We start from the raw sequence: 14,831 nt of genomic DNA, 5'->3' as shown, positions 1-14,831 counted from the left end.
ATATAGAAAAGTCTCATGAATATAGACTAATTAGAATGAAAAGCCAATCTGAATCTGTGAAAATTCTGAATATTGTTGCAATTTTCTTACTTTCAAGTATACACAAATCCAATTGGCCTAACCCTAGAGTTTCTTGAAGTTCTAAATGGACTTGCTTAATGAATAACTGAGAATTATTTGTATTTAGAATATCAGTTGATTACATGCAAATGACTTCTGAAGAGCTGGCAATTATTGTTGGGGAAGGACTCCTGAATTCAGAGTAAAAGGACCTGAGTTGGGATGCTAGTTTTACCTTCACCTGTGTGATCTTGAATCATCTAACTGGGTGCTCTGAAATAAGCTTAGGCATAAGTTTACCATCCTAAATTCATTCTTAGCCAGTTAAGAAGCTCTCTACTTGCTTGGTAGGTATATGGTACACTTTCTGAAATAACTAGATCTGACCAAAAAGGAAGCTGATTTTTAAAAAAATTATCAGATAAAACAAATATTTTTCCTATCACCTAGTAAATAGAATATTTTGAATTCAGGCCAATATCCTATTCCTTCCCCATCCCTCAAAACTGGCCCAAAAAAGCATTGTTCTTACTGTGTAGATGTTATCTATTGTATCTACCTATAGGGCTGATCTTGACCAGTAGAATTATAGAAAAGTAAGAGATTATATTTATATGTAATATATGTAATATAATATTAGCATTTTTATTTTATATTATCATATAGGTTTACTATATATTTAATGCATTATAATATGATATAATATAACTTCATATCACATCACATCACATCACAACATAACATAACATAACATGACATGACATGACATGATATAACATAATATAACATAATATAATATAATTAATATAATATGATATAATACAACATAACATAACATAACATAACATAACATAACATAACATAACATAACATAATATAACTTAGTATCACATGACAATATAATACATAATATATAATATAAACATTACAAATTACATTTGGCATATAATTATGTTATAAATATAACTGATTATAATTGATTATAATTGTATAATATATATAATATAGTATACTAAAATGTATTATATTTATATGCAATATATGCATATGTATGTAATATATTATTAGCAAATAATATAATACATCATATATTATTATATAATACATAATATATTATACATTTAACATAAAATTATATTATTATATAATATAAATTATAGACTGATATATTATGAAATATAATATATTCCATATTATACTATATAGTACATATGTGTATCTATATATACACACTCACTCATCCCCTGCCATGAAAGCAAAACAGAACAAAATCCAAACCTTTGCCAGGCCATCCAAGAAGTCCTTACAGAAGTTTTTCAAGTTTTTGAAGGTTATCTCATCAGCAGGCATTTGGTATTTCATGCTTTTAGTCAGGTTTAGGATTCGGACACTAGGAATGTCCCAGGAAGCGATCTGGAAATATTCTAAAACATGGATGTTGTGAATTTCATCTGTATTCACAATGAGAAAGATGAGCTGCCAAAAAATGAAAACAAAACAAAAAATTCTCTCTGAATTCTTTGCCAAAGTGGAAGAGCTTTGCTAGATCAGTTATTGCATGAGCAGGTCACGCTTCATTTCGTTTCCCAGGTTGTATTACCCCATGGGGCCCAATTCAAATCCAAGCTGGGAGCACTAACCCAAACATAAGGATTACTGCAGACCACATAGGGACATTGTTTTAAAATATAATATTATCTATGATTTATTGTATTTTTGTTTATTAAAATATTTCCCAATTATATTTTAATCTGGTTTGGCGAGTACGGTGTCTGAACCTCTGTCTGAACTAATTCTCAGTTATTCTTACTGTTGGAAGACACAGATAAACCAAAACAGAGAATCGAACCGTTTCCTCCCAGGTGAGCATTGTGTTTCCTGCCCAGCCCTGTCTCCCTTTGCCAAGAGTTGAAAAAGTTCCAATTATGGATATGCTAAAAAGAAATCATAACCACTAAACACACACCAACCAGTGAGGATGGAGGCATCTCAGTAGCTTGCTAGAAAGAACAGGATAAAACATTTTACCATGCCTAATTCAACAGGAGGATAATCCACAATCCATTTATTGTTGTAATTGTTAGGTTACCTCCAACTCTTTGTGACCTCATTTGGGATTTTATTGGCAAAGACACTAGAATGGTTTGCCATTTCCTTCTCTATCTCATTTTACAAACTAAGGCACAGAGGGTAAAGTGACTAGCCCAGGGTCACACAGCTAGTAAACTTCTTTAGCCAGATTTGCCCTTGGGAAGACTCATCTCTCTGTCTAGTGCACTACCTAACTGCCCAAGGCAATCCAGAATTGATGAACCCTTCTCCATGTAGATTCTATGCCACAGTATCTTTTCTCCTCTTTGCCAGGCATTAGCCAAAGGAGTGCAAGTGCAAAATCCCCATGCCCTTACCTGCATTGGCACAGCCTGGTTCTACCTCTGCTAAAGAGACCCGGCTCTCAGCCCTAGCTCCCAACCTACGGGATATATTATTTTAAACAAGTTTTTTGCCTGGCATGATGGTACATTCCAGTAACTCCGCTCTTGAGGAGGTTGAAACTGGTAAATTATTTGAGTCTGAGTGTTTTGAGCTACAGTAGGGCTAAAGCAGAGCAGATAACTCTACTGAGTCCCACAATAATACAATGAGGCCCTGGGAGTGAAAGGCCACCAAGGCTGTCTTAGGAGGGGTGAACCGGTCCAGTTTAGGAATGGAGATTAAAGCTTCCACACTGAATAGCTGAACAATAATGGGGGGGGGGGCGATTCTTCATGGCCCTGACCTTCTGGCCTGAGTAAGATAAGGAGACCCAGATGCTCTCTTTCCTTTCACCCCTCAAAAAGTCTTTTAATCTCTAAAAACTTCAGTTTCACATCTATAGAATTACAACAATAATACTTGTATTATTTGTCATCATTCAGGCTAGGCTAAACCAACTAGGTCTAGAAGGAGAAAGAAAAAACAAATATATCCCCCCCCAAAAAAGGAACACAAATAGCAAAGAAATGAGTTAAGGAAAGGAAGAATTGGGTGGGTGGGTAGGGGAAGTCTGGGAGGTAAGAGATATAGGTTTTGTATTTTTTTATTTTGAATAAAAATGATGTCGACCAAATGTAAATGAAAATGAGGACCTCTTTTGAGTCCAAAATACCTTGGATACTCATAGAAACAAGTAACTCTTTGTCTTACTCATAAAAGAGCAGCCGCTAGTGAACTGATGTATTTCTCTGTAAAGAGATAGGTTGGGATGGATGAAGAAGCTCCCCCAATGCAGCTCATGCTTGACTTTGGGCCTTTGTTTCCCCTTTCAGATAAACAAACAGAAAGAAAGAATCCCTTCCACAGACCTTGTTCTTGAACTCCAGAGCAGCCAACTCAAAAATTTTAACTAAGGCATCAAATTCTGTAGAGTTCTTAGAGATGAAGAGCAGGATGTGATTCCTAATGTGCATATCATAAATCTGGTCCATGGTCTGAAATATCAAAAGAAAAGGGTCAACCAGGGACCAACAACTTTCTTCTTTCATCAAGTTACCCATCTGACCCACTGACCTCTATATTGTACTCTATAACCAAGTCCATGGTGAAGAATTTGACTATTTTACTGAGGTCCCTCAAGATATGACTGTCTTCTTCACATTCTTCAAAATGCACAATTTTCCCCTTGAACCAAAGAAGAAAAATATTTTAGGGCAATGTCTATACAGGCTACAAATAGCAGGATTACAACAACTATTCATTGACTGATATATAGTTGATGGCCTTAAATAGTTTAGATAAGGGGTTCTTAACCTTATATATATTTTTAGTGGTCCAAACCCTTTGGGCAATCTGGTAAAGCCTGTGGATCCCTTCTCGAATGATGTTTTTAAATGCATAAAATAAAATACCTAAGATTACAAAGAAGCCCAAAAGTTAATAAAAATAAGAATGTAAATTTTTCCCCATCCAAGTTCATGGACTGCCTCCCCCTGAAATCTGAAATCTGAAATCTACCTGGGATAGACTAGGATCAGTGGACTTCAGGTTAAGAAACATTGGTTATAAGTATTTCTATTTGGAGGGAGGGAAAACTAACTTATGGACTTCCCAAGGTTGCTTTGAGGTTTAAGAGGTGGGGAGGATGGGGCAGCTAAATAGCTCAGGAGATTAAGAGCCAAGCCTAAATGCAGGAGGTCCTTGGTTCACATCTGACCTCAGACACTTCCTAGATGAATAACCCTAGGAACCTAACTCCCACTACCTAGACCTTACCACTTTTCTGCCTTGGAACCAATATACACTATTGATTATAAGATAGAAAATAAGGGTTAAACAAAAAAGAATGGAGAGGAGCAACACCAAGAGGAGATTGTCCTGGTCTATAATGTAGTCCCATTTCCTTCTTTTCTATGTTCTTCTCTTTGTCTCTTCTCTCCCCTTTGCTTCTTTCCATGCTTGAAGTGACTAATGGACATGGATTTGGGTTAAATCATATATTTCCCCTTCCATATCAAGGATTATGTTGGACTTTCAGATTTTCATCACTGTATATGAAGAGAGGCTGTTATGATCAGCTAGCTCTAGGTATAATCTATTTCCCTAATATAGTTTTCCCTGATGGTTGATTATATGAATTAGATTTTTCTACTTCAATTCAACAGATGTTTGTTAAACACTTGCTATGTGCTTTATACAGAACAGACCCTGAGAGAGAGATTCAGAAAAGACTTAAGACATGGCCTTCGGGCTCCAGGCAGTTTGGTAGGACTAGGGATTTGGTAGGACTTCCAAGTTCTTATTTGGTAGCACTAGATTGGTATCTAGGAAGCTGAACCCTCTAAGGAGGAGATTAAGAAATAACATCTTAAGTTGTACTCCATTCCAAATATTCCCTATGAGGCAGTAACTAGATGAATACCTGTTCCAAAAGTGCTATCATTTCTGAAAACATTTTAAACCAGTATTGTTGACTATAATCTAGAGTAGTTTAGGGTCTTTACTCATATACTTGACAAACAGTCTTCTCAAGATGACCCAACAGACTTTTCAACCAACCTACTACATAACTGTTGCTTCTCGAAGTGCCATTCTACTTGTGAGATTGCTCCCAACCTAGTTTCTGCACTTGAAACATATGCAATTGTTTCCCTGTGTAGCAGAGATGGGTTTGTATCCACAATCTGAAAGCATGATCAGGATTCTAGGCACAATAAATATGTAAAGATAATAGTTTTCCAAAGTGTGAAGCTAATTCACCTTCATGTAGATCAAACCTATAACCTCTGACTTTATTACCATTTTGCTTTAAGAAACTTATCCACTTAAAAACTTCATTAGGGATAGGTTCAGAATCATACCTGTTGGAATACTACCATGGTGTCAATGGTGATGCCATACCAAATCCAAAGATCTCTTTTTTCAATCATCCCAAAAGGGACTTCTGGAAAGTCTTTTACTAGATCATAGAAGAGTTCCACTGTTCCCTCATGAAGATCCTGTTCTCCATGTCCCCACAAAAAAAGATTTTGGAAGGATAATTTGGAAAAGGAAATATTCTACAAAGAATTAAGTGTCTTATACTAGGAACTAATAAATTGTTATTTTCCATTCCAATAGGAAAGGTGACTCTATATCATTTTTAGTTGCCTCCTAGTTTTCCATTCTACCCCATCCCCTGTCAATGACCTCAGAAGCATCAGTATTCATGGTAGTAACATAATTACATAGTTTCTCAACCCCTGAATCTAAAGATCTCATTTACTTCTCTTCAGCTATCAGCAAGAAAGTGACCTCCCCTCTCATGGAAATGTGCCAACTTCAAGATTCTGAATTTTCATATTTACTCTTTGACTACAACTTATTTTATTTCTCCCACTTTCTCACTCACACTAACTTTCCTATTCACCCTTATGATCTTTAGTACCTGGATCTAGCCCTTTTTTCCTGATCCACCTTCTCTGCTCCATTTCACTTGCCTCCATATTCAACCTTAATTCGATAGTCTGTCACCTCAATGAATCCCTAGCTATTACCCTAAAATTTATTGTCCCCACTCCAGAATCGCCAATCCTTGGGTGACATGTATCATTCAATTCTTCTGCCTCTGTTCCAGGGCTGTTATATATCCCTAGAGAAATTTAGTTGATTTTACACATATGGCATAGTGGATAGAGACCTGGACTGGAAGTCAAGACTAGTTGGGTACAAGAACATGGTGTCAGTCATTCGGTATTTTATAAAAGATTTGTCTTTCTGACATATTCTGGCTAAGTGACCCTGGGCAAGGCACTAGAACTCTCACTACTTTATGGAACTCTCTAAAGCTATATGTTACAGAGAAGGTATGTATCTACATAGGTAGAGAGAGTTTCCTCTTCTGAGAGTTGCTCATATTAATGAAATCATAGGTTTAATCCCTATCCCTTTCCTAACTCATATACTGGTGATAAATAACCTAAATTTGGCTCTTTTGTTTACTTGGCAATCCAACTCTACTTTTATGAATATCATAGCTCATGCCCCATAGCAACTGTCTGAGCCTTTTCTTCCTTTCCACTTATTTCCAAGGGTAACCAACATCTCCCCCACCATAACCACTATACATGCATATGCTTATAGCAAATGGCTCACTATTCTAATTCATTGAGAAGAATGAAATAATTTGATGAGAGTTCCATGAGATCCACACCTCCAGTTCAGTTATGCTGACCACATCACCCACTCTCTTCTCCTGGTGTTAGAAGAAAAAGTAACCTAATTTTTCACTGAAAATAATCCCTCTACCTGTACCTTTGGTCCTATTCCATGCTTCTGCCACTGGGACCCTGCTCCAACTATCATTTTTTCTCTTTTATTTATTTTCTTTTTTAAAAAATATTTTATTGGTATCTTTTGTCTTCATATCACCAGAATATCTCCATGTATCCCTCTCTCTCTCAGAGAAACATTCCATATATCAAGTAATATGTTTTGAGAAAGAGGAAGAGAAAAAAAAATTAAGCAAGAAAGCATTAAAAACTTTGAAAATATATGCAATATACCACACCGCAGAACTCTTCAGCTCTGCAAAGGATTAAAGTGAGAGCATTCTCTTGTTTCTCTTCTGAGGAGTTATGTTGTCTTTTTTCAATTTTTCAGGACTAACTTTTGAATGTTTTCTGGTTATTCTTTACATTTATATTGCAATTATTAAGTATATAATTTCTTATTTCACTCTGTACCAGAGCAAGAAAATATGTCCATATTTCTCTGTATTTCTCATATATGTTGTTTCTTATAGCATAATGCAATATAATTCCATTACATTCACTTATCACAATTTGTTCAGACATTCTTCAGTCAACAGGGACCTACTTTGTTTCTAATTCTTTCCTACCACAAAATGGTTTGCTTTCAGTGTATTTGGGAACTTTCTTTTTATCAATATCCTCCTTAGGCTATAAATCTGGTAGTAGAATATCTGGAACAAAGTTATGGGCATTTTAATAACTTTATTTTAATAATTTTCCCCCAAAAGTAGTTCTGCTAATTCACAGCTCCATAAGGAATGCACTAGTATTCTCACCACTACTCCATTTAAATATTAACTATTTACTTCCTTTTCATATTTAATAATTTTCATGATATGAGACACCATCAATTATTCTTTTACTATTGCTAGATGAAACCTCAAGCTTGTTTTGGTTGGCATTTCTCTTATTGTTATTCCTTCATAGCATTCTTTCTTATAGTTGTTAATAGTTTGAAATTATTTTGAGAACAGTTCATTCCTAACCTTTGACTATTTATTGATTGGAGAATGCTTTTAGTACTTTATATTTATCTACCTACTTATCTTAGACACGAAATCAAGAAAAATCTGGAAAAAAATTGGTACAATGATTTTTTTCCTCCATTCCATCACCTCTTTTCTTATTAGATGCATTACTTTTTTGTGTGTAGAACTTTTCAGCTTCATGTAATCAAAGTCATCTTTTTTAACTTTGGTAATTGCCTGTATCCTTTGTTTGGTTAAGAATATATTTCCTATCTATAAAAAGTATTTACAAGTATTCCTTCTTCATCGAGACTTTCCCCACAGTGGTTTCAATGTTTCACAATTATGATACATTGCAGACAGGAATAAGAAATTAAGTGGGAATTTTGGAGTTTTGTGGAAACTGCAGATAACACAAAAGGACCAGCAAACCACACAAAAAAGCTTAAAAATTCAGAAATGCATACTTAACCCAAATAAGGTACTGTTAATACCCCATAAAAGAAAAAGAAAAAATTCAGACTTCTTCCTGGGAGGGCCAAAAAATTTTACATGGATATTTCAGATCGTAAGAGTCCCCCAGCCCCAACTTCCATGATGTGCAAGGGATTTTCATTATCTCCTCTATTGACTCATTTCCATATGCCTATCAATATACTGTTTGTTTTACAGGAAAGAAAACTTTCCCTGGATGTTTTTAACTATCTAAATGCCATCTTTCTCTTCCTTTCATTGCTAAACTTTTGTAAAAAATAGACTATATTCAATGCCTCCACTTACTACGCATTCTTTCTATAGCTCCTTTCAATATAGTTTCTGCCCCAACAATTCTACTGATGCTTTTTAAAGGTCACTAGTCTGTATTCTCTTTGACCCCTCTGACATTATTCTTATTCTTAAAATAACCTTTACTTTCTGTCTTAGAATCAGTACTATGTATCGGTTCCAAGGCAGAAGAGTAATGAGGGTTGACAATGGAGTTTGAGTGACTTGCCCAGGGTCACATAACTAGGAAATATCTGAGGCCCCATTTGAACTCATGACCTCCTGTCTCCAGGCCTGGCTTTCCATCCATTGAGTCACTTAGCTGCCCCCATCTCTGGCATTTCTGACATAGTTGGTCACTCTTTCCTACTGCAAATCCTTTCATCCCCTTTTCTCTGAGATCTCCCATTCTCCTGGTCCTTCTCTAGCCTAACCTTTTGTCTTTTTGATTCACTCCTTGTCTTTGTTCTGACTTTTTAAATGGGTTTCCCACTATGATCAATCCTTAGCCTTCTTCTCTTTGTATCCTCATACTTGGCAGTCTCATTCATTCCTACAACTTCAGCTAATTACTTCTTTGCAAAAGACTCTTACATCTGTATCTCCAGTCTTTGAATTCTAGATTCATATGCCCAACGACCTACTAGACTTTTCCACCTATATGTCTGCCTGGGTCCCTCAGGCTTCACATATCAAAAACTGAGGTCATTGCCCCTTCCCCCAAAATCAAGTTTTCAGTTGGTGATATCTCTTCTCTCATGTCTATAACTTCGGGCATAGCTTTTACTTTTTCTCTTCCCTCACCTTCCTATTTCCAGTTACCAAGTCTTGTTTGGTTGTATCTACAACATATCTGCCATCTGTCCCCTAGCCTTAATTGTCATCCTAGTAAAGGTCCAATTAGTCAAAGCTATAATTTTTCCAATCGCCATGTATGGCTTCAAATGTTGGATTGACTATAAGAAAAGCTGAGCACTATATGACCAATACTTTTGAATTGTGGTACTGGAAAAGACTTAAGAGTCCCTTGGGTGGCAAGGTGATCAAATCAGTGAATACTTAAAGAAATTTATTCCCAGTACTCACTGGAAGGCCAAATACTGAAGCCAAAGCTTAAATACTTTGGCCATAAAATGAAAAGACAGGATTCACTGGAAAAGATCCTTGATACTGGGAAAGACTGAAAGCAAAAGGAGGAGATGGTAGAAGTTGGGAATGATAGATAGCATCATGGAAGCAATGAATAGGAACTTGAATAGGCTTCAGGAGACAGCAAAGGGTAGAAGGACCTGGTGTGGTATGATCCATGGGATCACAAAGAATTGGACAAGACTGAACAATGGATCAATAGGTTGGATATACCACTTGGTCAGACTATTTGTCTTCCCACATTTCTCTTCCCACCCTTTACCCATAAACACTCTGCATGCTCTTAATCTTCATGATTTTATTCATGTTGTTGACATAAACATGAGCATGACATAGTGGATCAAGTGATGAACTGAAGTAAAAAAGATAGAGGCTTGAATCTGGTTGGGTGATCTTGGAAAAAATTATGTAATTTCTCAGTGCCTCAGGCAACTCTCTAAGATTATAAGACACAGAGAAGTGATACTGATTTGTTCTGATAGAGGTGGCTTCCTTCCTGGAAATTTTCTATACCAATGGTGTCATAAATGTGGCAGGCAACCTTTGGGCGATGGGAATGTCAATAGTAGGTATCTCACAAGGTTGCAATGAGGCTAATGTAAGCTACTATTTGCACAAGTGGTTTATGAATTTTTAAAGCATGATATAAATGTCATCTATTATTATTGTACTGCTATTAGGCTTGACTTTTCTTATGCATAGAATGATGAGGGAACTCCCCTGCTTCAAAATCTTCAAAGGCTTCCTATTACCTACCAAGTAATCAAATTCCTTTCCCTAACATCTAAAGTTTGCCATCATCTGGCACCATTTTACATTCCCAGCCTTATCCCACATTATTATCTTCATATTCTCTATTCTCTAGCAAAATTACACTGCTCTCTGCTTTCTAGTCCCTTCCTCTCCCCCTCTACTAAATACCCTGAACTCTCTTACCTATGTGCTTTTGGTCATGGTTTTTTTTTTCTCTCTGTCTGGAATGCCCTCTATTCTCTTCTTTCTCTTTTGACTTCTAATCCATTCTTTAAAGCTCAACTCAGACTCTGTCTCCCAGAAAGTGTTCCCTGATTCTCTTGTTCAATTTCTCCTTGGAATTCAGAGAGGATCTCACATTTAAAAAATTCTAAGGTATTTAAAATTTCATGAAATGTGTAGTTCATAATTATCTATTGACATTCCTCTTAGACTAAAGGCTCTAAGAGGTCAAACACTCTGTCTTATTTAGAGTTGAGAATTCAGCATCTAACATAATGCATTTGTTATTGTTGTTCAGTCATTTAGTACTGTCTGACTCTCCATGACCCCATGAGTTTTTCTAGGCAAAGATACTGAAATGGTTTGCTATTTCCTTCTCCCATGGATTAAAGCAGACAAAAGTGACTTGCCCAGGGTCATACAACTGGTAAATGACTGAGTCTAGATTTGAACTCAAGTCTTCTTGACTCCAGACCCAGCAGGCTCTCCCACCCATGTGTCATGATGGCTATATACTGTATATATATTTGCCACTCAAATTTTTTTGTTTCACTTAGGCTCTATTTTTTTAAACCCTTACCTTCCATGTTGGAATCAATATTGTGTATTGGTTCCAAGGCAGAAGAGTGGTAAGGGCTAGGAAATGGGGGTCAAGTGACTTGCCCACGGTCACACAGCTGGGAAGTGTCTAAGGCAAGATTTGAACCCAGGACCTCCCATCTCTAGGCCTGGCTCTCAAACCACTGAGCTAACCAGCTGCCCCCCTTAAGGCTCTATTTGATTCCTAAACTTAAAGCCTCTTTTCTTTATTCCTCAGATTGCTTCTGGAAATCACTAGGAAATACTTACCAGAACCAGAGAAGGAAGCATCTACTGAATTCAAGTTAGAGAACAGAGAAACTTGATCTTGTTCATACAATAAAGTGTAGTCTCTATTTCAACCCAACTGTTTATTGTTTCTTATTTTTCCATTCATTCCATAGTAAAGCTTAGAGATGATCTTGGCCCAATTTGGCACATCAAAAAGTATCAGAACCATAGGTGAAGTCTGCATTGTTGTTCCAGCTGCCATCTTGGGAGCATCAGTTTACATGGAAGGACTGCCCTTTCTATCTCTGAGGTCACTTAATTCAACTCACTCCTTACACAGCGCTCAGAGAGCTCAAGAAAACACAGAAGCAGAGTACAGTGGATAAAGCAATGGGTCTAAAGTCAAGAAGACCTGGATTCAAATTTGGCCTCCAACATTTACTAGCTCTGTGACCCAGGGCAAATCATTAAATCTGTTTCCTCATCACTAAAAATGGGGATAATAATAAGAACAGCTGCCTCCAAGGGTTCTTTTGAGGGTCAGTGAGATAATTGTAAAGGGCTTGCACACAGAAAGTATTATTATTATTATTAGAATCCAGGTTGTCTGATTCCAAACTCAGTGCTTTTTGTTCTGTGCTACAATTGAAAAAAAGATGAAAGCCAACATTGCCTTTTAAGTCAGGTGGCTTGGATTCAAATTCTGCCTTTGATAATTACTATTTGAGGGATCTTGAGTGAATCACTTATCTCTGTAGCCTCTGATGTCATTATTTGTTTTTATTTTTAAATAAATCCCTTACCTTCCATCTTAGAATCAATTTTAAGTATTCTTAGATTCTAAGGCAAAATTGCTGTAAAGGGTTGGGCAAAGGGGAGGGAGTGACTTTCTCAGGGTCACATAGCCAGGAAGTATGTCGGAGGCCAGATCTGAACCAGGACCTCCTGTCTTGAGGCATGACTCTCCTTCCACTGAGCTACCTAGCTTCCCCTTGATTCTTCTTCTTTGGTACTTTTCAATGGATTTGACTGAAATCTCATCTGTGAATCAGAAATTGGTCTCAATGGCGGATAGAGGCTACAGAACTATTGGTAGCAATGATTCTCCAACATGGGATCAAAGACTCTGCACGAGCCCATTAGTGGAATTTGAAAGCAGAGCTGCTGGATGGACTCCTTTCCTAGCCTTTGCACTGTGCCATCCCCTAGTCCTCTTACCTCAAAGAAGCCAATGACAATCAATTTCCTGGAGTTGATAAAGGCTTTTGTCTGCTCTCGGTTAGTGAGCAACACAATACTCTGTCTAATTTGATTCCGCAACCATGTAACGAGGGCTGCAGCTTCAATAACACCTGGAATAAGAAACACCCAGGAGGATCAGCCAGGTACGTGTTTCGTGGGGAACGCCAGAACTCGGAAAGACTGTAAAATCAGAGAAATAGACATTTAGCAATTCCAGGTTTCTACACACGTTACAATATCTCAACTCCAACCCCTTCAGATTCTTTTCTCCACTTGGCATGGTCTTCTTCCATTAATAATGAGAATGATAGCCACAGTATTCATTAATCTCAGGGGCCATGAAAAGAGGAAAGGTGCATGTCTGAAGGCTGCACACATCATCTGTTATCAAACATGACTTGTGTCCATCAATGCTGCTGAAAAAACATATGAAGGTAAAAAAAAAGGCAGGCTGCTAATGTATTAAAAATGAAAGATAACATAGCCTGGGGATTTAATGTTAATAGCCTGATATTTAATGTCAGTACTAATTTTCTCATCAAAAAGTTATTACAATAAAAATAATAGTATTTATATAGTATTTTAAATGTTAGAAACTGCTTTGCAAAAAATCTCATTTGATCCTCATAATGAGTCTGAGAGGTGGGGGCTATTATTCTCATTTCACTGATGAGGAAATAAAGGTAAAATATGCTAAGTGACTTGCCCAGGGTCATGTTGCTTTTATATGGCAGCCACTTAGCTGCCCCCCTACGATGTCTAAGTTCTATATAGATGTATCCTTATTCTTGTGACCCCTGTGGGTCATGCTGTCTATGCAGTTTTCCTTGGCTTGCCATTTCCTTCTCCAGTGGATTAAGGCAAAAGGAGGTTAAGAGACTTGCCGGTGATCAGAAAGATCTGAGTTCAAATGTGACCCTAGATGCTTATTGGCTTCATGACTCTGAGACAATCTCTTAAGCACTTTTTGACTCAGTTTCCTCAACTGTAAAATGGGGATGATAATAATAGCAACTAATGTACAGAGTTGAGAGGATTGTCACATAGTTGACACTATATAAATGTTTATTGCTATCCCTCACACCCTTTCCAGATTCTTCTTTCTTCCACCAGACTTTCTCCACATCCAGTTAATAATCTTCATCACTGCATTTGATCTGCCTCTCAGTAAGTCGGTGTTCCCAATGACCTTTGACTGTTCTCCCTAAGGAAAAGAACGGTGGTTTCCTTGATCTCTCTACCTTGCCCAGAGCTGAGGCTCCCCATACCCAGCATCGTGGCTGGCTCTACCAGGTCACCATGGCCATCGTGGTCCCCCTCACAGGTCTGAAATGACAAAAGGACAGCAGCAGCCTCTGTCTGATTTAGCCCATTTCTGAGCAAATGGCTTAATGCAGTCAATGCCTTCTAGAAGTCAGATGATGCCATAATGACCAAGCCAGAGACTCATGAATGATTCACAGAGATTTCGTGTCAGGCTGCAGAGTTTCTAGACTCGGTGGTGTTTCTTGTTCTCATTTATTCATAGATTCCACTTCAGAGAGGTTTCACTATAGAAATGAGTGCTGTTTTGATAGACCTTTTAAAAAGGTGGTGCAAAGCTTTATCTGTTTATTATACTGCAATAATATTTCCCTTTTAAAGTGTCCGTAGCAGCTTCCCACAGTCCTGTGAAGAACTTGGGATAGAAATGATGTCCATTTGATTGGAGCTGATGTTGTTACTGCCACTTAGTAAATGACAAAATTCAGGCTTAGAATTTAGTGCCTGACTCAAGGTCCTACAACTGTTTAATATAGAGAACAGGTCTTCCAATTGCCAGATTATTCCTCTCCTGTTCCTTGGTTCTGTATTCCAGAGAAGCCCCCCAATGAAAGAAGGTTTGGTCATCTTTAACATGTCTCTAACATCGCATGGCTTGCAAATAAATTCCAAGTCACCACCTCAGAAGAGTCCCAAAGATGAAATATTCCAAGATTCCCTCATCAAGTCTCATAGATCTTATCTAGGTCTATCCACCTTCTCCTACGATATGGTTAATATGGAAAAAATGGTTTAAAAATTATTTCACATAAAAAATCCAGGTAAGTCATTG

The 14,831-nt window shown here is 37.2% G+C and overlaps 1 protein-coding gene across 2 annotated transcripts in view; it reads right to left on the bottom strand.

The window, feature by feature from the left end:
- The window catches only part of PDILT (protein disulfide isomerase like, testis expressed), a 64,315-nt gene that overhangs the window by 12,825 nt on the left and 36,659 nt on the right, over nt 1–14,831 (bottom strand). The window contains exons 4-8 of one of the 2 annotated variants that reach the window (XM_007498190.3): nt 12,713–12,846; nt 5,397–5,534; nt 3,610–3,720; nt 3,405–3,530; nt 1,339–1,536 (exon numbers count right to left, since the gene is read on the bottom strand). In XM_007498190.3, coding sequence (XP_007498252.2) covers nt 1,339–1,536; nt 3,405–3,530; nt 3,610–3,720; nt 5,397–5,534; nt 12,713–12,846 — 707 coding nt within the window. The remainder of the gene's footprint in view (nt 1–1,338; nt 1,537–3,404; nt 3,531–3,609; nt 3,721–5,396; nt 5,535–12,712; nt 12,847–14,831) is intronic. The other variant, XM_056806563.1, reaches the window with a different exon arrangement.

This window comes from Monodelphis domestica, chromosome 7 (assembly GCF_027887165.1).
Source record: "Monodelphis domestica isolate mMonDom1 chromosome 7, mMonDom1.pri, whole genome shotgun sequence".
NCBI classification, from domain to species: domain Eukaryota; kingdom Metazoa; phylum Chordata; class Mammalia; order Didelphimorphia; family Didelphidae; genus Monodelphis; species Monodelphis domestica.
The sequence above is the reverse complement of the archived record's forward strand: the minus strand, read 5'-3'. Positions and strand labels throughout refer to the sequence as shown.